This window comes from Artemia sp. Qi Xiang Cuo, chromosome 21 (assembly GCF_049724085.1).
Source record: "Artemia sp. Qi Xiang Cuo chromosome 21, ASM4972408v1, whole genome shotgun sequence".
NCBI classification, from domain to species: Eukaryota; Metazoa; Arthropoda; class Branchiopoda; order Anostraca; family Artemiidae; genus Artemia; species Artemia sp. Qi Xiang Cuo.
Window position 1 is genome coordinate 6,102,778 of NC_142814.1, and position 25,850 is coordinate 6,128,627.

The window sequence follows — 25,850 nt, forward strand, 5'->3', positions numbered from 1 at the left end:
CAAACTAACAAATTCAAAACACTTAAACGAGTAAGGGCAGATTGTTAGGGCATGTCCACATTTAAGATCTTGAGTAACTCTTTTCTGTTCTTATGCGAGTTTGAACCACCTTTGCCTTGTGTTTAGTAGTACTTTTTTTTATTATCTATATTTACTTCTTTACCCTGTAAAAAATATCATGTGTTTTAGAGACTCACCGAGGGTGGGCCCTTGGGACTCGGTACCCTCCAAAATCTCCAACTTTTCCTAATTTTTGGGTACTTATTATTTATATTCTAATCAACTCTACTAAATATGACAATTAACAGGGATTGGGCCTGTATGAAGGGAGGAGGGTAACTGCTCCCTATCTCCCAAAGTCTCGGGATTTAATACCTTTTTTTTTCGTAACCAAGGCCATATTTTGATATGGCCTTGGAAATCCATTTTTATTGCCTATATTTTTAATTTATTCATCCTGTTCTAAACTTTTTAGACTGTGCCCCTGAAAATAAATTACCACTCATTAAGCGGTAATTTACTGAAAATAAATTACCGCTCAATTATACTGAAAATAAATTACTACTTACGTGCTTAATTTAGACAATTCTTTCTCATCGAATTAATTTTCTACACCTGGAGTGGTTATGAGTTAATCAGAGTTAAAATAGGAGTATTCTCCTAGTTCAGAAAGAAACGGGGGGGGGGAGGCTTTGGAATAACAATGGAATATCACCGACATCAAGTCACATAAAAAAGTGTATTTAGACTAAGCCATGATATCTGATGAGCGGGCATTCATAGGTATGTGGGGGGGGGGGGTCCTTGGGACCTGTAAGAACATGTAAAGAGTGACTCAGCCCAATAGTAACCGAAAATATAGAAAAATAAATTTCGATTACAATATTCATTACGTTTAGCCTAATGTTACCTATCAAAAGCTACAAGCCTGAGAAAATATGCTTGATTTTCGAAAAAAGGCGACCCCCCCCTCCCAAAAGTCAAGTGATCTTAATGAAAATCACTACATCAGGCTCAGCATATCAGAGAACAGTATTGTAGAGATTTCAAGTCTCTTTCTACAAAATTAGTATTTTTTGCCCCAAGAAAGATGACGGATGCGTGTTTATTCTATTCATATATATAATTTTTTTTTTTTACTCAGGTGATCATACCGAACCGTAGGTCCTAGAAGATCGGGAAAGGGATCATACAGACCGGCGGACATTAAATTTCTAGTGCCCTTTTTAAGTGACCCAAATGTTTGGAGGGCAACTAGCCCCCCCCCCCCCTCCACACCCTTTTCCCCCAGGGATATCTGATTAAAATTCTGATATAACCATTTGGTTCAGGATAGTTGAAGGGTTCAATAAGCACGACTGGGGATGACATGACCCCCCCCCCATAGTCACTGAAAGGGCTGTAAGTTATGCAATACGCCCATTATCTACATATAGTATTCGTTATTGGAAATGTACGATATTTTTCGGAAGGGATGAGGGGAATTTTTTCCTGGGAGGAAAGTTTCCGTGGATAATTTTCGTGGTAAACTTTACACGGGGGGGGGGGTAGGATTTCCTGGCATGATTTGAAAAACGGTCAGAAATGAAATAAAAGAAAATAGTTTTTTCAGGTGAAAGTAAGAAGCAACATTAATACTTAGAACGAACAGAAATTATTCCGTATATGAGGCAGCTGCCCCTTCTTCATACCTCGCTCTTTACGCTAAGGTTTTACTCTTTGTTCCAATTCTTTAGGAACGACTCCTGAATTGCAAGGGAAGTTGGATTTCAATGAGAAATAAAATTTTAATTTACTGAGTGAAGGATGAGGAGGGGACAGCCCCCTCACGTACGGAATAATTTATGTCGTTTTATAATTTTAATGTTGCTCATTGTTTTCAGTTGGAAATAAACTTGTTTTTTTATTTAATTGTATTCGAAATTACATCGTTAGTAGGATTTGTTTTCCATTCGAGTTTCCGAGACATGCTTTATTAATATTATCATACATCCCAACTTTTGGCTCGATTCTGGATTGCCTTCAACTACTGACAAATTCCAGAGCTTCAGGGTGGATTAGAGGGACTGTAGTTCTCCTCTGAATATTGAAGAAATCTCTGACGAAAATAAAAATTCTCAATTTGTAACCATTCGTTTTCTAGAAAGAATCTCATTTATGATATTTAATTTTCTATTTTTATTGTGTTCTCTTTCATTAAAAAAAAAAAAATCGATTATATAATTCAAAATATGGTACTAACGACATCGTACCCAGGGAGGGGGTTTAGGTTTTGAACCCCCCCCCCCCCCACCCCCTCTGAAGTATTTGTCTGACTCGTGAAGATGTAACAAAATGCATGTAAACAAATTTTTGATGCGTTTTTACAAATGTCGTTTATTTTATTATTTATTAAAAGTTTTTACTTATTATAATTACAAGGCACGTACGCTGTGGCTGGGTAGGGGGGTACGGTTTCCTATCAAGGAATAATTGTCTACACCCCGCTGCCTTTTTGGTTGTACTTAGAATGAAATGAAAATATACAAAGATCATAGAAATTAAACAAACTTACGTGTAAGAGGTTTAGTGTAAGAGATTTCGGAGAGGAAACACATTAAATCCAATTTTTAATACTTAGACTAAAAAACAAGCTAACAAGAACATTTTTGACACCCAACTCCAAAAATCTTTGAACTTACTAAATGAAGGTCAACATGAAATGAACTAAAGTGCACCTGTGCTAACACTTGAACCATGAAGGTGCAGTAAGCAAGATATGACTTTGATGTTAAGAATAGAAGTTATTTCAGTTCAACCGTCTTATTTAATATAACTGTTTCATCTTTACTGGAAAAGCTTTCAGAACTGCTCAAAGCTAGTCATGTTTGGCCAGGGCCGTATCCAGGATTTTTTTCGGGGGGAGGGTTTACAAAGGGATTTTTTCGGTAGGGGTTTACAAAAAACTTTAAAAAATGCTTCAAAATTTTGTTTATATTAATTTTTGTTACGTCTTTACGAGCCGGACAAAAATTCCGGGGGGGGGGTTCAACCCCCCCCCCCCCTGGATACGGCCGGGCGGTTGGCCATTAGCTTTGATCTCAAGAGCTGTGTTAGTGCTTTTTTATTGTTTAATAAGTGCTCCGGGGAAAATTTGAAAGCCACCATGAATGCAAAAAGTATTCGGGATGTGTGAATATTGACTGTTATCAAAAGTACTTCCTGGAAGTTGTTATTTTTGAACTATTAGTTGCCTCCTAAAAACGAAGGTTCAAAAAGTGCTTTAGAATTAAATTGTCCTGTATGATAGTGTTTATTTTTAGAATTAGTTTATTTACGGTCTGAAAAGTCGGCGTTTCGAAAGGTTAAGAATGTCTGCAGAGGAGTTGTCTAAGGATAGTTTTAGGTACTCGTTTGAATGACAAAGCTTACTTAAATTTAGTAAAAACTAAAATTGAATTTTAGTAAAATTGGTAAATTTTCAACAAATTATTTTGTAAATGGCGCAAATTTTAGTTGAGACCTTGTAAAGCTGGTACATTACACTATTTTAGTATATAAACAATCTACTAATTTGTCAAAAAATTTCAGAAAAGTTGTTCGCTAAGGCTAGGTGGTAAGAGATCGAGCCATGGTGCCCTGAGCCTTATTTTCCTCTACTTTATGAGAACAAAAGTAATTTGGAGATTAGAGGTAAACATCAAAGCTCCCAAGAACATCGAAACATAAAACATATTTTGCCTCTTAGACTCATCTTACGTCTATCATATCCAAGGCCGTATCCAGGGGGTAAACAGTTGGACCCCCCTCAAATGTTTGTCCGACTAGTAAAATACGACAAAAATGCGTGTAGACGAGTTTTTCAAAGTTTTTTTTTTGTATCCTTCCGAAAAAATACCCCCCAACCCCGAACAAAAATCCTGGTTACGCCTTCAAACCTGAATACCGTGATCCCCCTTGGGTTTTCTTTTGGTTGTACCAGAATTATAAAGTTTTTAGGACTGTATCAGATTTTGTCTGCGTTGCTAGGTTGAATCGTGAAAATATATTTACCAAAAACCAACTAATTAAATTTGACAACGCGTTTTGTGTGTAAAAATTCAAACATTAGCAATATGTTGATTTCAGAAGACAGCTACACATTCAAAGGAAAGCTAAACCTTCTTAAGCTGTTTGTTAACATATACCTTTTGCTTATTTTTTGCTATTTTTTTTTTCTAATTTGCGGTCCAATGCTACAAAACTACATAATTGCATATGGAGGCCTTTTTCATTAAAGATTCCTTATTTTTCCTAATTTTAAATATATATGGCTATTTTAGTTCCCATTTAACCAACTCAAAAAATCAAATTTCATTTTCACTGTCCTTGGCATTTAAAGAGTTGGTTTATACTACTGATGTGTATATCTGAAATGCTCTGAAAGGTTGGCGTTACAAAAGGTTGAGATATGATATATGTTCTCCAGAGGAGTTGTCTCGGGATAGTTGTAGGTATTCATTTGACTAACTTAAATCAAACAATAAGCTGTATGAAAATATGGTTCAAAATTATTAGTTCATGCTTTCAGTTAAGGAATAATAGACTGCTAATAATTTGCTCATTGGCAATAGAGCTGGGGTCAGACAAAAAGCAGGACGTTCTTAAATTAGATTAAATAAAAAAAAAAAAACAAGTTTTTTGAACTGAAAGTAAGGAACGACGTTAAAACTTAAAACGAACTGAAATTATTCCGTATATAAAAAGGGACTGTCCCCTCCTCAACGCCCCGCTCTTTACGCTAAAGTTTCTTATTGTTTAAAAAAATGGAATTGTGAGAAAGTCAAACTTTAGCGTAAAGAGCGAAGCGTTGAGGAGGGGACAGTCCCTTTTATATACGGAATAATTTCTGTTCGTTTTAAGTTTTACCGTCGTTCCTTACTTTCAGTTAAAAAAACTTGTTTTTTTATATTTAATTTTGAACGTTTTTGAATTAATTCAGGTTTTGATTTTGGCTCATTGTACATGAATAATTAAAAAAAAATTTGCATATTAATTTTAATTTTATTTAGTTAAATGGCTTTGTCAAAACTTGTTTAATTTTATTTACGAACGTTTTTATTGGTAATAAATATACGTAACTTACGAATTAACTTACGTAACGAACTTGTATATTCATAGATTTTTAATACGTATATTAGGGGGTTCGGCCCCTAGTCAATACCGTGCTCTTTAAGCTAAAGTTCGAATTTTGTTCCGATTCTGTAAAAATGACCCATTAATCACAAAGGCCATTAATTAGAATAAATATCTCTTATTAAAGTACTAAAAAATATTTGGCTTGAAGAGCGAGGTATTGACTAGGGGGCGAACCCAATCATATACGTTATATTTTCTGTTCGTTTTAAGTTTTGATGCTCCTCCCTATTTTCAGTTGAAAAACTTGTTTTTTTATTTAATTTCTGATCTTTTTTTTTAAATAATGATGGGAAATCTGGCGCCCCCTTCATAGCAACGTCCCTTCCCCCATGAAAACTTTCTTCATGGAAAGATACTCCCACCTAACCCCCGACCCCCCGCCCCCCCCGACCAGAAAAAAACCCCCCTGAAAACGTCTGTATACTTCCCAATAACCAAAACTATACGCTAACTTTGGGTAAAGTTCAAAAATTTTAGCCCTCCCTCTGGGGACTTCGGGGGATTAAGTAATCCTAAAAGACATAGTTATCATATTTTCGACCATACTGAACAAAATGGCTATCTCAAAATTTTTGATCGGGTGACTTTGGGAAAAAAATGAGCGTGGGAGGGGGCCTAGTTGCCCTCGATTTTCGGTTACTTAAAAAGGGCACTAAAACTTTTAATTTTCGTTCCAATGAGCCCTCCCACGATATTCTAGGGCTACTGGATCGGTACGATCGCCCCTGGGAAAAAAACGAAAAAAAAACAACCAAAAACAAATAAAGATCCGTGATCTTTCTCCTGGTAAAAAATGCAAAATTCCACATTTTTGTAGACATGTGCTTGAAACCTCTACAGTAGGGTTCTCTGATACGCTGAATATGATGGTGTGATTTTCATTAAGGTTATATAACTTTTAGTAGGTCTTTCCCCCTTTTTTCGAAAACCAGGCAAATTTTCTCAGGCGCGTAACTTTTGATGGGTAGGACTAAACTTGATATAACTTATATATTTGAAATCAGCATTAAAATCTGATTGTTTTGATGTACGATATCTATTGGTATCAAAATCCCGTTTTCTAGAGTTTCGGTTACCATTGAGCCGGGTCGCTCCTTACTTACAGTTCGTTACCACGAACTGTTTGATGGTAAGAAGTTATGAACTTAATGAGAAGGGGTGAAGAGGGAAACCCTAAGCAAAGAGGGATGGGGGTTATAGTTGAAATGAGTAGTCAGTAGTGTCAAGGGCTATGACAAATTGCCTATAAAATTTGTTATAGAAATAGTAGGATAGACTCAGACCAAAGAGAATGGGTAACTTATAAGAGTGGAAATTGTCAGTAGTATCGAAAAAAAAAAACACCTCTGCCTTCTAGCGTTTGGTGTTTGTGTTTGGTGCGTCAGGGCTGGGAACCCGTCAGATTTCTGTCACTGCCTGCCTTTTTTTGCTGTTGCCACGTATAATCCGTCGAGTTTTTCAGTTTTAACTAATTCGTCGTATATTGCATAGGCGGATGTTTTGCTTTAATTAATTAGTCGTTCTAAAGTTAAGCTTAGTTAAATCGTGTGAGCCTTCTTTGTACTTTGTCAGAGGAAATTGGAAAGGACATTTCCTTTTTAAGGATACATGGGAAAGGACCATTTCTTTTATTACATTTTTTATATGTGTAGCTGTAATGGTTACTTGTTTTTTGCTATATGTACCACTATGCAAGCCGTAAGCACATAGTGGGATAACGTTTAAGTTTTGTTTTACTACTACTAACAACACGCCACAGCACCAATCCGCCTGAGGCAAGCAAAGCTACGCACCCTCTTCCTCCATTCCAATCTATTCAAAGCCTCCCTCTTTACACCCTCTGAGGAAGTTCACATTTCCCTTAAATCTTTCTTTGACATCCTCCCACTCCAACCGTGGACGACCTGCTTTCCGTTTAGCCCTAGACGGTTGGTCGGAAAGGACAATCTTCGGCTATCTGTCATCCTTCATCTGTAGAACGTGCCCCAGCCATCTCAACTTTTCTCTCATTATAGCCCTAGAAAGTGGGATTGAACCACACAATTTGTACAGTCTTCTGTTTGAAATACAGTTAATCAGCTGGGTACCCAGAACAATCGGTAGACAATTTCTCTGGAAAATATCTAGAAAATCTTCATCCGTTTTTTGGAGTGCCCATGCTTCAGAACCATTTATGACCACTGTCATCACTGTAGCACTGTTTTGTTTTGACGTTTTAAAACGTTTTGTTTAGCTGTGTATGCCTGCATGAGAGCCGAAAGTACATATTGGGATAACGTTTGGTTTAGTTTTGACTTTCTAAAATATTTTTTAGCTGTATGGGCCGCCTTGAGAGCTGTTAGCACCTAGTGGCATAAAGTTTTAGGTTTGTTTTGGCTTTCTAAAACGTTTTGTTTAGCTATATACGCCGGTATGAGATACATAAGTACATAGCGAAATAATGTCTTTTTTTGACTTCCTATTTTTTTTATGTGGCCCTATGAGATCCTATGAGAACCGATTGTTAGTGGTATAATACGTTAGCTAAGAGCCCTCAGTACATATTGGGATAACGTTTGGGTTTGGTTTTGACTTTCTTAAACGTTTTTTTAGCTGTATAGGCCGCTGTGAGAGCCGTAAGTACTTAATGGTATAACCTTTTATTTTTGCTTTGCCTCTCTAAAACGTTTTAACTTTCTAAGCCGTTCTTTTGTTGCATATGCCGCTATGAGAGCCATAAGCACCTAGTGGGACAGCATTTTTTTTTTTTTTTTACTTTCTAAAGCGTTTCGACTTTCTTAAACATTTCTTTTTTAGCTGTAAATGCCGCTATGAGAGCCGTAAGTTCCTAGTGGGATAACGACTATGGCCCGCCGCGGTGACGGTGGGAAGTGTTTCAACATCTCAGTTGTTGGTCTTTCTGGCACAGAAAGGGACAAGGGCCAGCTTGGTGTTGGTAAATCATGTCTCTGTAACCGTTTTGTCAGGCCGAAAGCTGATGACTATTTTACGGAGCATATTTCTGTTTTAAGTCAAGTAAGTATAGAATAGTATAATATATAATAAAAATAGTATAATACATGCTAGTATAATATAATTGTATAATAGTAAAAAATAGTATACGTTTGGTAGCACCAGGGAACGCTGAACCTTTTTTTTTTGGCAAATTTATTAAACAACAAACTTGTAACAATATAATAGATTTTGTTGCTTAAGTGTTTTAGCTGAGTTAAGCACAATTGATGCAAAATCAGTGAAATAATATCGTACAGATAAAACAAATAAAGAGACTTCTAGACACAAAGCATTTAGGTGAGATTCTTATTAGATAGTTTGAACCCATCCCCCCCTCATCCTAATAGGGCCAGATATAGTCCTTGTCTTTATACAAAACTACAAGAAAGACTAATAATGAAATTTTGTTCTGCAGAAAGTTTTCAATTAATCAGATTTTGATGTTTCCTTCCATTTTCATCTAGGTGTTTTAATCATTCCTACGCATTGTTCTGGGTACCCGGCTGACTGACCGTATTTCAAACTGTAGGCTATACGAAAAGTGTGGTTCAATCCCCATTTCAAGGGCTATAATGAGAGAAAGGCTGAGAGGGTTAGGGCACGTTCTGCGGATGAAGGATGACAGATTTCCGAAGGTTGTCCGGAAAGCAGGTTGTCCGCGTTTGGGGTGGGAGGATGTCATAAAGAAAGATTAGGGGGAAATAGGAACTTCCTGGGAGGGTGTAAAAAAGGAGGCTTTGAATAGATTGGGATAGAGGAGGAGCGTGCGTAGCTGTGTCGGCCTCTGGTGGATTAGTGCTGCGGTGATTTGTTAATAGTAGTACTTGTAGTTTTTAGTCATTTCTTAATAATTTGTTTCATAAACTGTTCTATAACCCACTAAAGCCTTATAACGCGCTCTATTCTCCAATCAGCACTATTATCAGATATAATAAATGGTAACTATCGGGACCATCCCATCCCCCTAATGGGGCTAGAGATAGCCATAGGCTGCATACGAAAACGCAAGAAAGTCCTTTAATAATAAGGTTTTTTACTTTATAATATGCAGAACGTTTTTCTTAATCAGGTTTTCGTATTTTCTTCTATTTTTGCTTGCGTTTTTAAGGTGATACGACACCTAAAGGATCACCCTATCTCGTCCATTATAAATTTTTCATTTGTGTGGCCAAATTATATAGAATTGATTGGGCGGTCTTGTCATATCTGGTAGAGCTTGGATAAGCGATCCGAATAAATGACAGAAAAACACAACCCGACACCATCTCTTACCAAGGTTCTTACCAAGAACCATTTAGCTTCTCGCGTTTTTTGCTAAAGATAGAGGTCTTCAGTTTTAATGAGACTTGCATCATAAGAAAGTATAAATTCTGTTCTTTTGGTTAAAAAGCAAAACTTTATTTTTTGAAGTTTCAGGAAAGGCAGCCCATAAGATTTTCTAGCATACCCGGTTAGAAAACGATAAAAATCAGCTCAAATGAATTATCATTTGAGCAATCGGACCGCTTCGGGAGTTCCCCGTGGTGTCGCCTGCTTTGATTGACAAGCTCGCCGACAAAAGGGACGAAAAATTTCACTGTCTTTACAGTCAAATTTCACCGCCAAACCGCAAACTCTCGACAGCTCTCGATGATGACTAGTCCCTTGGGAGAATTCGCTAATGGGACGCTCGCAAAAGGATTTCTAAGGTACCATATCACCTTCAGCCATTTTTAGGTAATATGTTTACCCAACTGTTCTTATTCTTACGCTACGGCGTGATGAATTATTCAGGGCTTCATCTTGCACCATTAGGGGGGATGGATCGCAATTAACATGGTATCAACCATTGTCTTTCGAAATAGTGTTGATGGGGGAATCGAATGGTTCAATTCTTGTTATTCTAGTGTTTCCTTCAAAAGAGCTCGTAGACTAGAATGTTACCAAAGTTTCTTCTTTTGAAGAAACTTCCCTTAGAAGAAGCTTTAGATTTTGTTTAAAAATATCAATATTTTTAGGTAGTTTCCTCCGATTCGACTAAATTTGAGACATCAGGACTAAAGTGCGAATCGAGAGATAAAATATATTTTAATTAAATTATATTATATATATTATATTATAATAAGTAAATTAGGAAATGACCAGAACAGCTTATTAACAAAATAAGGGAAGCAAAAAAGAGTGACTGAGATCTGATAAAGTTGAGAAACGTCAAATATCTTCTTCTGATTTAGAGGATTGAATTAAGAAGAACCTAACCTATAATAATAAATAAATTTAATCAAATAATCAATTTAACCAAATAGTCAAAACGGTTGTCTTTCTAACCGTTCTAAACGGTTCTAATTAAAGAATGAAATGCTGAACTCTGTATTTCCCATTTTACTTCACACTTATTTAGTTAAAACAGAATATTTTCGAATACATTTCGTCAAAGTTCCTGTTTAAAGTCTCAATAAGAGATTTTCTCCTTGTATAATTTAATTAATAGTTTTTTTTTTGTATCAATAATCAATCTGTGCCGAAAATTGAATTTTTCTTTAAAACCCAGGGTATTTTTTTTTGCACTAAAATTGGCTATAAATTGGCTTTTTTGGGTTTAAATTGGCTTTTTTTGGCTTTAGATTGTTTCATCTGACTTTATTTTTTGTATTTTATAGTTGTATACAGGGTTTCCATCATAAAATGTGACGGGTACGAGGAACCAATCATATAACCAAAGAAATTATCTGTCTTGTGTTTGCTGTTTATCCACCACATGGGGAAGGTAACAAACCTAACGTTAATGAGGGGCACATGTCTCCCCTTTTGGGATCGCTGAGGGTTAACGTAGCAGTTCGGAACGGCAAGCACCCCAAAATATTCAGTATTTTGGATCTACAAGGAAAGCGGAAAATTACGCGGTCAAAAGTTCGTCCTTAGTGAAGCCCGGGGTGTCTTTTTTTTTAATATAGATGGGTGTATAAAGTTTGCAAATCTAAAGAACCAGGACATTACTTGTTTCGCAATCATTGTTTATCGACACAATGGTAATAAACATACCGTTGTTTAGCCCAACCTCTCCCCCTTCTGGGGACAAAGGGGGCTAGCTTAGCAGTTTGAAATGACAAGCACCCCAAAATATTCAGTATTTTGGATCTACAAGGAAAGCGGAAAATTACGCGGTCAAAAGTTCGTCCTTAGTGAAGCCCGGGGTGCCTTTTTTTTAATATAGATGGGTGTATAAAGTTTGCAAATCTAAAGAACCAGGACATTACTTGTTTCGCATTCATTGTTTATCCACACAATGGTAATAAACATGCCGTTGTTTAGCCCGACGTCTCCCCTTTTGGGGACAAAGGGGGCTAGCTTAGCAGTTTGAAATGACAAGCACCCCAAAATATTCAGAATTTTGATATGGTCAAAAGCTCGCCCGTAATACTTCAAAAGTTAGCATTTATTTTATTTTTTTTTGGTTAGGATAAGTGTTTTTATCTTATTGTAGTTATGCCATTGGATTTCCTGCTGGATTCCGGATTTTCTGTTGGGGGAGAACACCCCGGGAAGGAAAAGTTTTTTTCTCGTTTTTTTTTTGGAAATGCACCTTCATCTATACAAGTCCATTGACTCTTATATATTAATAGATGATTTGATTATCTTTTTTAGTCCTTTTTTTTAATGATTTACTGTTTTGCAAGGTGAAAAATTAATTATTACACGCAGCGTAAAAGAAGGGGACTTGTCCTAGCCCCTCGTTAGATAAACTTAAGACCATATGAGGAAACAGATGATACGCGAAAAAAACTAAAAAATATTGGGAAGGCGAAGTTTTTCTTGCCTTTTTTGAAAATGCTTTTGTGACAAGTTGCGACTAGATTCAACTAGATTAGCTCTTGAAATTCGACAAAGGTTAGTTTTTACAAAGTCCGAACTAGGTAAATTGTGTTTATAAGTGTTACCGTGAATGTCCAAAATTCGTGAATGTCGACATTCACCGGTGAGTATCCGAGATACCTTCTTTTCTCCTTGGATTTAGTCAGCGTCGTCAGTCAACTTTTTCAGTTTTATGCAAGGTTTAATGGGGACATGTTAGGTTAAGCTTTTAACCTATTTCTGAGATTCATTACCTTATTTAACCTAACCTAACTAGCTTTTACAATCAAAGCCTGCATGAGAATGAAAAATCTGATTCGCAAAGCTAATTGAATCCAAGCAGAGAAAAGGGAATTTCGGACATTCATTGGTGAATGGTGAATGTGGAAATTAACCGGATTTCGGACATTCACAGTAACATAACTATAGTTTGACTGATATAACTCATAATTATGAGTTAAAATAGAAAATTCAAGTAAAAAGTATTTGGTCTAAAGCCCTTATTTTGAAAATATTGGAAATTATTACTTAGAAGATATTACCACAGACAATTATAAGTATTTAAAGGTAGAAAAGAAATATTTATGCCTTATGGCAAAATCAAGTCAAGGAAATAGACAATAACATCAGGGGACAATAATCTCAGGGGACTGTAATCACCATTTGCGGAGGACACGGGGGCTGACTTGAAATTCTTAGATTGTAACGGCCTTAAGATGTCAAGTGCTTCGAATATACTTGAAAACCAGAACTGGTTTAGCCTAGAGAAGTTTTTCATAAACACTTCTTTTAAGATTATAAGCATTCAAAACTGAATGAATCTGAATGAGTGAAAAGAGAAAAAAATTGTCCCAAGTTTGTTTGTAAAATCGAAAACTACCAAGTTGGCCCTTAAAATTATTTAAAAGCCCAACGGTTAAGGTCCAGATAAAGTTCAGTAACAATCAATAATTTTTTGAAAATATAATCCCCTTCCACTTTTCCCCAACATTATCCTTACACTAACTGTAAGGCGCAATTAAAATACAAATCTGCATGTTTTTTTTCTAGGAAGTAGGATGTATAGAATGTATCGAAATAACATTAAAACCTCTAAATGTTTATGAAGGTTATCATTAAACTTCAAATGAACATTAAAAGCTAATCAAAATTTTGAACTTCAAGCCTGAAAACGTGAATATTAGAACTTCACTTTTCAAACTCGCAAATTCCCAGCTGCAATAAGAGTCAGTTCTATACTAGATGTCGCTCAAAGAAGATAACTAAGCGAAGAAGCAAAGCACGGATTTGGAATATGTGCCAATTTTGGCACATTGGCTGAAATTGGCAAGAAAATATTGGCTCCTGGAATTATTGAAGTGACTCAACTGTTATGCAACCTCTCTCCAGTAGTTCAAAACCTAAATTGACAAGGAGTGAGAGCACGAGCGGCACGGGTTCGATTCCTGGCGTGGCCGGTTATTTGGTTCGGGGCGAGGGTCAGTGGTGTGACTCAGTAACCTCAGCCAGAGTCGATCCAGTTCTAAATGGTTACCTGAAGAAATCTGCAAAATGTAAGCAGGAAGGGTGTGCAAAGCACAGGATGGCTGGCCCCGACCCCCCACTGCACTTCCTGGCTAAAGGGCCATGAAACAGAGATCAACACCGCCGGTTTGGACCTTGAGGGCCTAGAGCCGTTATACTTACTTACTTTTATGGGTCAGTGGCGGATCCAGGATTTTTAGGGGGAGGGGGGGGGCAAATAGGTTGATCCAAAAAAATGGGGGGGGGGAATAGGCTGATCCGATAAACTGACGTTAGGAGCAAGTTTAATTAACGTAAAATTGAGTTAATAAAGTAAATTACACTACTTTAGACTACGCTAGGAGGGTTTGAGAACCCCCTTCGCCCCCCTGGATCCGCCACTGTTATGAGTGAGAACAAAGCCATTGAGGTTTCATTAGCAGTATATCTAGTATAATCTCAAGAGTACTGCCGATCTGAGGGACCTTGATATTAGCGTCCATTTGTAAAAATGTATGGGGGGGGGCAAAATAGATTTGAAAATCTTGAGGGGGGGGGCGGTTTGCTGTTTTGCATTTTCTAAAATAGAAATACTTAAAAAAAGGATTTTTTTTAATAAAAATACCAAAAATACTTTTTGTTTCAAAATCTGCTCCCAATTGAGGCCACTGGACCTTGAAGCTCTCAAACAAGTTAATTCGATTAAGGTGAAGTGTCGATTTCTTGCAAGTTTTGCTACACCTAATTTTAATGATTTGTATGTTTTATATTAAATGTTCTGAATGCATTATGAAATATTTGTTTACGGCTTAGAGTTTGTACCCCTCACACCCCTTGATCGTGAGACAGGTGCTTTTGTGATTTTAAATATTATTCTTATAGTTGGCCTATCCATTTGTCGATCTTGTTCAGGGTGAAATCAAAAGCTCTACGAGGAATCAACTTGAATCAGGTCTACCACTGGACACTACGATCATTATAATATTTAATTAATTAATACAAATTAATAATTACATTATTAAGTTATTAGAGTTCAGAATTAGTTACTACAAGGTTGCTACAACTTTGCTTTACTACATATGTGTAAATATTATCCAGAAGGATAATGCCATTTTTTTTTTCTTCTTTTTCTTTTCTTTTTTTCTTTCTTCTTATTATTTTTCTTCATTTTATTTTTTGTATTTTTAGTGTATTTATTTATATGTTATTGATTAAGTGAATTTATTAATTAATTGAGTCACTACACTCAGGCAATTTGACCTTCTAGTAGTGGCTATGTTTCTTTAATTTGATTTGCTGTTTTGTGAATTGATAAATAAAGGAATAATCATCATCATAAAAAAACTTTTTTAGAGGGGGTGCAAGTTAAATAAAACCTACACAGAAGAGGTGGATTGTATAGGAAATTATTGGAGATAATATTAAAATTGATGGTTTCCTATTGACCGATAGAGAGTGTGGAGTAGATACGGTTCTTATAAGTATGGGTCCTAATTTTTATAATTTTTTTTTTTCAGTCGGACTTCAGTGGTCGTGTGATTAACAATGACCATTTCCTCTACTGGGGAGAAATTCGTCGAGTCTCAGAAGATGGTGTAGAATTTCATTTCCAAGTGGTGGAACAAACTGAATTTGTTGATGACTCGTCATTTCAGCCCTTTAAAGGTAATTTTATTTATTGTAACTATTAAAACTGATTTTGGACCAATCACAGGCAGCGCAATAGCGCTGCCTGTGATTGGTCCGACAGAACTGTTTCTGTTCTGTCGTTGGCAAGTAAACTTCGAAAGGTTCGATTTTCGTTGGTTTCTTTTTCTTTTCTTTCTTTTTGTTTAGCACTGAGAACGACTTGGCAGAGGTCCTTGTCGAAATATTTGCTTATTTCTTCTTCTTCATGGTTCACCACTGGCTGACAAAATCCTCGTTTTTTTTTACCTTTTTTGATTTTATTTTTCATTTTGTTATTTTCTTTCCTCTCTGAGTTTTATTTGTCATGTATAGCCAGTGTGTTCTAAGAATGTATATAAATAGAGTTCTTTACTTTTCTTTGAAAAACTTATTTTGTGGAAAAAAATTAATTAATTTCTGTTCGTTTTATATTGACATAGTCTTTTCAGGGAAAAAGAAAACTTTCAGCAATTTTTAACAACATACACCCTTTTAGAAATCTGGACACAAATATTAGTGTTTAATTTAGTTTCATACCTCCTCTAGTTGACCTGAAATGAAAACTTGATACCGTTCGCAAAAAAATCTCTTTACTTTCTGTGATAGCTTGGATACACCTGCGCTATTTTGATTTGGCTAAATTTTAAGAGCAGAAGTAGCCCCGAAAGTTTGAACATAATACCCTCAGTCGTTCTTGGGATACTGCTGAGATGCTTTATTGGGAATTAGCATTAACACAGTGCATTTTTATTTAATCTTAAGGCAGCATTTAGTTTTTAAATATAAAGTCAAATGAGCGGTTGTGGGTGGGAGGGGGATTAGTTATCCTCCAATCATTTTTTACCATTAAAAAGGGCATCAGCCCTTTCTATTTTAAATTGAATGAGCTGTTTTAGAAGTCACTACGACAGCTCCTTCGATACAAAGTGCACTGGTCTAAACAACAACAACAACAAAAAAATAATAAATTATACCTACATCGATCTTTACTATAAACATGTCAAGCCTTCCAATCACTTTTGACTATTAAAAAGGGCACTAGGCCTTTCAATTTTCAATCGAATGAGCCCTTTTTGAGTTTCTACGACAAGACTTTCTATAAACACCTAATATGCTCCCAGGGCATAAATTACAACCCAAGGGCTTTGAGGGTGGTTGTCTTCCTCTAAGACCTACTTTCCAGAACTTTCAACTATGTTAAACAAAGTGGCTATCTAAAAATTTGGATTGGATACGTTTGGGGAAAAGGTGGGCGTGAGAGGGGGCTATTTGCCCTCAAATCACTTCCGAGACTATTAAAAAGGGCACTAGCCTTTTGAATTTCCAGTCAAATGAGCCCATTTTCTAGTTTCTACGACAAAGTTTCAATAAAAACTTATATGCCCCAAGGGAATAACTTACAGCCCTTCCCTTGAAGACTGTGGGGGGATTGTTCTAGTCAAAGGTATAATTTTCTGAACTTTGAACTGCGTTGAACAAAATGGCTATCTCATATTTGATGTTTTTTGGGAAATGGTGGGCGTGGAAGGGGTGTTAGTTGCCTTCCAATCACTTTCGACTATTAAAAAGGGCACTAGCCATTTCAATTTCCAATCGAAAGGGCCATTTTTGAAGTTTCTACGACAATGCTTTCTGTAAAAACCTTTTATGCCCCCAGGGCATAACTTACAACCCTTGCCCTGAGGGGTGTGGGGGAGTGTCCTCCTCAAAAACATAATTTCTATCTGAAAATCAACTACGCTGAACAAAATTGCTATTTGAAAATTTTGATTGGATGTGTTTGGGGAAAAGGTGGGCGTGAGAGGGGGTTAGTTGCTCTCAAATCACTTTTGATTATTAAAAAGGGCACTAGACCTTTGAATTTCTAATCGAATGAGCCCTTTTTAAGTTTCTACGACAACGATTTCAATATAAACTTATATGCCCCCAGGGCATAACTTATAACCGTTGCCCTGAAGACTGTGGGGGGAATGCCCTGCTCAAAGTATAATTTCCTGAATTTTAAACTACGCGGAACAAAAATGCTATCTCAAAATTTTGATTGGATGAGTTTAGGGAAATGGTGGGCGCGGATGGGGGGTTAGTTGCCTTACAATCACTTTCGACTATTAAAAAGGGCACTAGCCATTTCAATTTCCAATCAAATGACCCCTTTTTAAGTTTTTACGACAACGCGTTCTATAAAAACCTTATATGCCCCCAGGGCATAACTTACAACCGTTGCCCTGAGGGCTATTGGGAGGGGGGGGTTGTCATCCTCAAAGACGTAATTTCCAGAGCTTTTAACTACGTTGAACAAAATGGCTATCGTAAAATTTTTATTGGATGTGTTTGGGGAAAAGGTGGGCGTGAGAGGGGGGTTAGGTGCCCTCCAATCACTTTATTAAAAAGGGCATTAGCCCTTTGAATTTTGAATCGAATGAGCCTTTTTTGAAGTTTCTACAACAACGCTTTCTGTAAAAAAAAAAAAACTTATATGCCCCCAGGGCAAAACTTACAACCCTTGCCCTGAGGGTTGTGGGGGAGTGTCCTTCTCAAAAATATAATTTATATCTGGAAATCAACCACGCTGAACAAAATGGTTATCTCAAAATTTTGATTGGATGTGTTTCGGGAAATGGTGGGCCCGGGAAGGGGTGTTAGTTGCCTTCCATCCACTTTCGACTATTAAAAAGAGCACAAGCCACTCCGATTTCCAAAAGAATGAACCCTTTTCGAAGTTTCTACGACAACTTCTTCGATACGAAGTGACCTGGTCTAAAGGGAAAAAAATAATACATTGTGCCAACATCGTTCTTATATGCCCCCAGGGCATAACTTAAAAACCTTGCCCTGAGGGTTTTGGGGGAGTGTCCTCCTCAAAAACATATTTTCTATCTGGAAATCAACTACGCTGAACAAATGGCTATCTCAAAATTTTGATTGGATGTGTTTCGGGGAATGGTGGGGGTGGAAGGGGTGTTAGTTGCTTTCCAACCACTTTCGACTATTAAAAAGGGCGCAATCCACTCTAATTTCCAATTGAATGAGCCCTTTTCAAAGTTTCTACGACAACTTCTTCGATATGAAGTGCCCTGGTCTAAAAGAAAATAAAAAATAAAATAATACATTTTGCCGACATCGTTCTTATTTGCCCCATGGACATAACTTAAAACCCTTGCCCTAAGGGTTGTGGGGGAGTGACCTCAAAGGTATATTTTCTATCTGGAAATCAACTACGCTGAACAAAATGGCTATCTCAAAATTTTGATTGGATGTGTTTGGGGGATGTTTGGATGTGTTGTAATATGACTTATTCCTGCTTAACACCGAATGTAAGACTGCTCCTAAGACTGGTGTTACTCCTGGCAAAATTAACGTGACTCTCTCCCCTCCCTCCGAAATATCTTAGGAAATGACGAACTTAGGAATATCTTAGGAAATGACGCAATCGCCTTAAAAATCTAAGCACTGGCTTCCTTCAGGCATGGCGTCTGAGGCAGCTTTCTCCAATCATCCCTCTCTTTGAACGGCCCTGTGGTCATGCAGATTAGCTTCCAATAGCCCCCGTTTTTACTACTATTATAGGCGCTTCCTTTCTTTCTCGATGCAATTTTAGATTTTACAGCAAACTTTGTTGTGGCCCATTCATAATAATATTTTACTAATACTGAGAGCTTAGTGCTGATTTAATCCAATCAGAAATTTTCATAGAATTTTTCAGCCAATCAGAAAATTCTATAAAAAATCTAATTGACTCAAACTAGCGCTAGCTGAATCTCGGTATTATTAAAGGTTTTAGTGTGAATATGCAGGACCGTATCCAGAATTCTCTTCGGGGGGGGGGGTTCGCAAAAAAATTAAAAACGCTTAAAAAATTTGCTTATATTTATTTTTGTTACGTTTTTACGTGTCGGAAAAACATTCCTGGGTGGGGAGGGGTTCAAATCCCCTACCCCTTCCTTGGATACGGCCTTATGAATAGGGCATCAGTACATTACGATTGCTCAGAGATAGAAATTGAAATTGTCAATTTTTATTTCCAAAATTTTAGTTGGTCAGTGGAATTACAGAAAAAAGTAATTTTTATTTGTGTTTACGGGAATATTCTATATTAACGGTAGTGTATTCCTTTCCAAATGCTCTCCCTTTTGTATTAAATACTTTACATATATAAATGAATCACAATTCAGCAATTCTTATCTCTCCTTTTTTTTACAAGTCCAAAATGTCTTTTCACCATGATTTCTCTAATTTGATAAAATGAGAAAGTCGCGATCACTCATTAAAACCGGCTTAATATGAATTAAGAGAACCCATTTCTCTGTTGGAAGATATAGTTTATCATCAAGAATGACAAAAGAACGAAACAACTTTTTTTCTCTCCTAGATTTTATCCATTTTTATCGGTATTCCATTTCATTTGAGTTATGTAACAAGATCATTATTGCAAGATAGCCTCTATTGCCATGGCAAGACATAGAACACCAACAATCAAATTTTTATCCAGGGGGAGGGTTATTGGGTTTGAATCCTCCCCCCTAATTTTCTGTCCGAGTCTTAAAAACATAACAAAAATAAAATATAAAACTATTTTTTATGGTGTTTTTTTTTTTTTACAAATACCCTCCGAAACAAATACCCCCCTCCCCAACAAAGTCTTGGATACATCCTTGTTAGCAATAGTTAATATATGAGTATGTAATTAACATATTTATGTGCTCCATATTTGCCCTGAAGAATTTTTAGCCTTCTCCTTTCGTATCATAACGTTTGCTCTCAATCACGCTTATCCAGCGTTTTCACTATCCACTAAATTTTGGATGTTCCCGAGTTTTCTCAAAAGAAAATTTTGAGTACTCCTGTACAATCCAGAACACACTCGACATGAATTTAGGTTAATCATAACTTGATTTAAATAATTAAATATACCAAAACATGATGAAAACCGATGAAAATATAATACTTTAGTTACTTAGAGAGGAAAGAAAATAACAAAATGAAAAATAAAATCAAAAAAGGTGAAAAAACAAGGATTTTGTCAATCAGTGGCAAACCATGAAGAAGAAGAAATAAGCAAATATTTTGACAAGGACCTCCGCCGAGTCGTCCTCAGTGCTAAACAAAAAAGAAAGAACCTTTTTTGATTTTATTTTTCATTTTGTTATTTTCTTTCCTCTCTGAGTTTCATTTGCCATGTATAGCCAGTGTGGTCTAAGAATGTATTTACTTTAGTTTATATGATAATAAAAATTTGGGCTATAATAATGATAATTATAATTTATTTAAACCCTCTTTACATACATAAAATGCACTTAAAGGAGTACAAAAATACAGGAAAATAAAATAAAAATGGATACAATAAACAAGAAAAAACTCACAAAAAACAAATAACATCTCAGCTACTTAAGCAACACAATTAAGCTAAACAACTAAATGGAAAGTCGACAATATTTTCTCGACGCTTGTGGAACATATCCACGAGCTGGTTCATTTTTGAGGAAATATTGACAACGCCATATCTATTCGAAATGTACCAGTTGCGAGTCCAGAGCGGCAATTGCAGAAAATATTTGCAAGAGCGAAAGAATAAAGATCTAATTTTCTTCCGCTCGGATATTGTGAAAAATCTCCACAAAGGGAGCAAGAAGAATACTTGCGGTGCAAAAAAAACGTTGTAAAGTCTGCCCAGGGCTATTTTGTGAAACTGGCCTTTTATTCGAGCAAGCAGCCCGTACGATTTTGCAAGCTTTTCTTTCAACGCTGAGATAACGAGTGTTTTAGTATTTTTAACATTTGATCCAAACGGAAGACCTAAATAATTCAGAGAGGACGATGCAGAAATAGTTTCTGAGCCAACATCGATAGTAACGGAAGGTTGTTGAGACGAACCGTAGACAAGAAGCTCAGTTTTAGATGAGGCGACTTGACGCCCAATCTCATTAAGACCAGAACAAACTTTATTTTGGAGAACCTGGAGATCATCTGAAGGATATCGTCTGCGTAACAGAGGTAGGTGACATCAATATGGGGCTCAATCAGAAATGGAGGAACATTTTTAGTAACGGTTCTGATGGCATTATTCAAAAGAGCTGGACTAAGCACAGAGCCTTGTTTCACACCTTTCCGAGCAGTGAAGGATTTGCTCAGCTGGCTACCTAGCCGCATCCGTATGGACGCATTACCATACCAATTCCATAAGAGACGGCAGAGACAAGAGTTTATTCCACTTCTCAATAGAGAAAAAATAGCATGTGAATGGATAATGTAATCGAACTCCTTTGAAATCTCAATTGCACACAAATACAGGTTCTTTTTCAGCATCCTATAGCGGTCTAAAATAGCCAAAAAAGTTGCGTGTGCATTTTACACTACCAAGCCTTGGCGAAGCAGTTGGCGAAGTTGGCGAAGAAGGTTGCACTTTGTGTTTATTTCTTGGAAGTTCAGCTTTTCAAAAAGCTTACCAATTGTTGAACACATACTAATTGGTCTGTACGATTCACAATCCTTCGGGTTTTCGCCTTTTTTAAGACAAAGGTAAGAAGACCTTCCGAAACAGCAGTTGGAATATACTGAAGATCAGCTGAAAGATAGCATACTGTATAAGAAGTGGGGTAGCGTATAGGAAATGCTCAGTTTGCACCCCATAGTATCTTGGGGCTTTACCAGGTTTCATTAGACGAATTGGGGTCTGGAAAGCTGAAGGTGTAACAATGATAAAGTTCCTCCGGTGGTCAAGGTGGAAGAGGGCATTTTTATAGGTAGCTTCAACCAGAGGAGGATCATCGGAGAAAAGTGAAGAAAAATGTCTTTCCCACGAAGCGACATCGATAGGGTTAGATTGCGAGGAGGATCTTGATGTCAGTTTTGAAATTCTCCTCCGAAGCTGCTGGGGATTGTTTTTTATCTTACGTGTTGCCTTTTGAGCTTGTCTATTTTTCCAACGGCCGGGAGCTTTTCGGAACTCACGTTTGGTTGAGTTAATAATTGGAAAAATAACACCCGAGCGACCATCCAATACCCAAATCCGAATTCGAACACCCACACCCAAATCCGAAACCAAAACTTATGACGGTGCTTGGTATCTTGCAAGTCATCATCTTCTTTCCAGCCATGTTTCCATATTTTTGACCCATGTGTCCCTATTTTGACCTTTGTCAAAGGTACAGATACAGAAGAGGTGACCTTAAGAGCATGCGTCAACTCAGCTAGAAAGCAATCAAGGTCCAGTGAGTTCCCTTTCAGTGAAGGCACATTAATATTTATTAGGCCCGTAATGTGCCTAATAATATTATTAGAGGTATACATAAATTTTTTATAAATTTACACCCCACATTAGGAGTGGGGGTAAATTAACCTAACATACCCCCACCCCCTAATGTGCAAATAAATAGCCCATGTTATACAATTCCAATGTATTCTGTCACCTTTTATTTGTCTTTGAAGCTGTGAAAGCGGTCGTCATAGATCTTTCATTAAGCAAACTTCTCAAGTGTGTTCTGGATTATACGGGAGTACCAAATTTGTTCTCCGAAATCTCTTTGAAAATTAACATTAATGAAAATCAACGGTTTGTATTGCACCTTCAAGTTCGAATGTTTCTTTGGAAGAATTCAGAGAAACCTCGACAAACTCGAGGGTATAGAATGTGCACAGCTTATCTGTAACTACGTAATTACCATAGTCGTGTTTTCTAGTGCTAATTGCAGAAAGTAACCAAAACTCCGTGTTCCTTATTTCACAAAACTAAAGATGTTGCTTTTGCACTTATGTATTATAGCAAACAGTCGAGATTAGTTGAGAAGTGTGCTGTATGTAAGATCTAAGAAAACCGGTTTCATAACTACAAAGACAAATGACTGGCGACAGAATGCATTGGACTTGTGAAATTTGGACTATATATTTGCACATCTAGGAGGGGAGGGGTAAGGTTAGGATATTTACCCCCCCCCTGCTCTCATGCGCGAATATATAGCCCAAATTATGTTATTAGATAAACTAAAGTATTAAATTTTCATTATCTTTTGGTATATTTCATTATGATTAACCTAACTTCACTTCTTGAGTGGGTTTGGTAGAATACATAATACATCTTGAGTGGGTTTGGTAGTATTTCGTAGTCATGCATCAACAAAACACACTTCATTCATGTACCCAGGGCGTCTTTTTGTGTTTGAGCGCACGAATTTGTTAGTGATTCTTTAACTGATTTATACCCTAACTTGTTCTCGTTTTCATGTTTAAAATTTTTTTCGCCAGCTCAAATCAGGCGACTATTTGCTTTTCTGGAAGAAAACGACAACACGCTTGACTGTGAAAGGCTTACCTAACTTTTAAGTATTGTTGAATCATCGGTACAGCTTAAGTTTGACATTTACCGCCAGTTGCGTTTAACTCCCCAACTCCTCAATTGCCACAAATTTTTTTTTAGCTCCAACTCCCGAAATTTTTACGGTATCTCCGAAAATTGACGTTGACGTAAATACAAGAATTTGTACTTTTTTTTATAACGTTCATGTATTTATGAACACTAATTCTTGGAAATCATTTTTTTGAGAAGAACTTTTGGTACTATCCCATTAAGCGGGCCTCTCTGGTTAAACACTGTAGAGTAGGCAATGATAAAACCCGTTTTTGACGTCTTAACTGTTATAGAACAGGCAATGATAGCAATGTTTTCATTGCGCATACGATATTAAACTGTGTTTTTTTTTTGGGGGGGGGGGGGGTTTAGGGGGGAGGAGGTACCTAGGTTAGGTTGGGTTATTTAATATATGCAATGCTTTACACACCACCCCACCCCTAATATGCAAATATATAGCCCAAATTTGTTTCTAAACTATTATCTATTCATCTTATTTTATTTTATTTCATTAGCATTAACCAAACTTGACTTTTTAGAGCTCCCCGCATAATGGGGTAGTACCCAATTTTTCGGATATCCCTGAAAATGGACATTAAGTATGAGGATTTATATTCTGTGCTAACATTTGAGTATTTACGAACGTTAATTCTTTGGAATTATTTTCTAGAGCTCAATTTTTCTTTTGGAAGAAATTCGGAGAAACCACGATAAATTTGGGGAGATTGTGGTGGAGGTGGTGGCATAATCCTGGGGAGGATTGTGCTTATCCACCAATCTTTATCATAGCCACTTTTCGAGAGTCTTCATAGCACTTTATCGAGAGTCTGCTACAAATAGATTTGCCCTGGAGATTTGTTAGGATATTAGTAGCTATGCATAGTGTAGTTAGGATCGTAGTTCGAGTTGGGAAACAGTTTTCAAGAGCAATTAAAAGTATTATAGGGGTTAAGCAAGGCTGTAGTTTATCTCCTAGGCTATTTTCTTTATTTATAAATAATTAATTAAAAAAAAATTTCTTTAGAAGAAGATTTTCAAATAAAAGTAAAGGTCATTTTAAACTCGAGCGCAGCAGAGACACATAGCTATTAAAATTCAAAATCAAAACAACCAGAAATTACTATTAAAGAATACATAAAACCCAAAACAAACAGAAATTAAATAAACAATCATAGCAAAAAACATACAACAAGTAATAATATAAATGAATAAATAGATCTTAAAGCGAGTAATGCTTAGATTGAATATGAAAATCAAGCTTGAAACGAAAACAAATATTTTGCTATTAAAGTATAAATGAAACTTAAAACGAACAGAAATTAAATAACTATCAATACGAACAAACATACAATATGTATTAATGTAAATGAATAAATAAATCTTAAAACGAGTGAAACTTAAATTGAATATGCAAATCAAGTTTGAATCGAATAAAAATAACTACAAACAAGAGTTTGGGTATCGTCTCACTGCAGAAGCCTAAAACTTACTGCGTCATTGGCGCTTTACTGAAAACAATACTTTGGAATATTTTCACTTTTGTAACTTTATGAAATCAAAAATTAATTAAGATTTTAGGGAATAAATATCAGCATATGTATATTAAATTGACAATGCACATTTTTTTTCAGTAAACTCATTTGAATTTTTTTCAGTAAAGTACAAATTATATTCTGGCTTTTAGAAAGCATTTTGAACCCTACTCACATTAATTTATGCTCGTTTTGAGTTTGACTCTAATATTTATTTTTAATTTTTGTTCGTTTTGGGTTTCATTTATTTATTGATACTGATTTGGGGTAGTTGTATGTTTGGTAGATTATATGATAGTCCGGACGCAAGGTGTTGAAAATGTGAACCATACCACGACGGAATGGGGCTGCTACGAGAATTAGCCTACACTCCACCCCCTAAATTGACCATGCGGATTGAAAAATACCAATGGCACTTGCTTGCGAGTGGTGGAACACTCCAAAACTTGACATTTTATTATATTTTGGTGTTTCAGGCAAGAAAATGCATGTTCCATTAAGTTTGAGGTGCAGTTTTCTGCTCAAATACAAAATGCCTAGATGCCATAGAATCTTTTTACAACAAAGTAACACGAATAGTTACAAAACATGGCAGAGTTAAAAAAAAATGGCAAAACTAAATGAGTCTTGAACAGTCTTGGAAAGCATAAACAAAATCAAATTGAATATTAGATAGTTTTTTTTTTTGTTTTTTTTTTAAGCCAAATAATTACCGTAATACATTATATGTTCAATAGGCTTTGTTTAGTCACCTTATTGTTTCTTGACTTGAAGTTTTTGCGTGGCCATAACCTCCGAATAATAGGGCGTGTTCCTGGGGCTGA

The 25,850-nt window shown here is 36.3% G+C and overlaps 1 protein-coding gene across 1 annotated transcript in view; it reads left to right on the forward strand.

The window, feature by feature from the left end:
* The window catches only part of RhoGAPp190 (Rho GTPase-activating protein 190), a 321,622-nt gene that overhangs the window by 119,425 nt on the left and 176,347 nt on the right, over positions 1 to 25,850 (forward strand). The window contains exons 2-3 of the mRNA XM_089107215.1: positions 7,954 to 8,172; positions 15,003 to 15,150. Of these exons, the coding sequence (XP_088963341.1) occupies positions 8,002 to 8,172; positions 15,003 to 15,150 (319 nt within the window). The 5' untranslated portion in view covers positions 7,954 to 8,001. The remainder of the gene's footprint in view (positions 1 to 7,953; positions 8,173 to 15,002; positions 15,151 to 25,850) is intronic.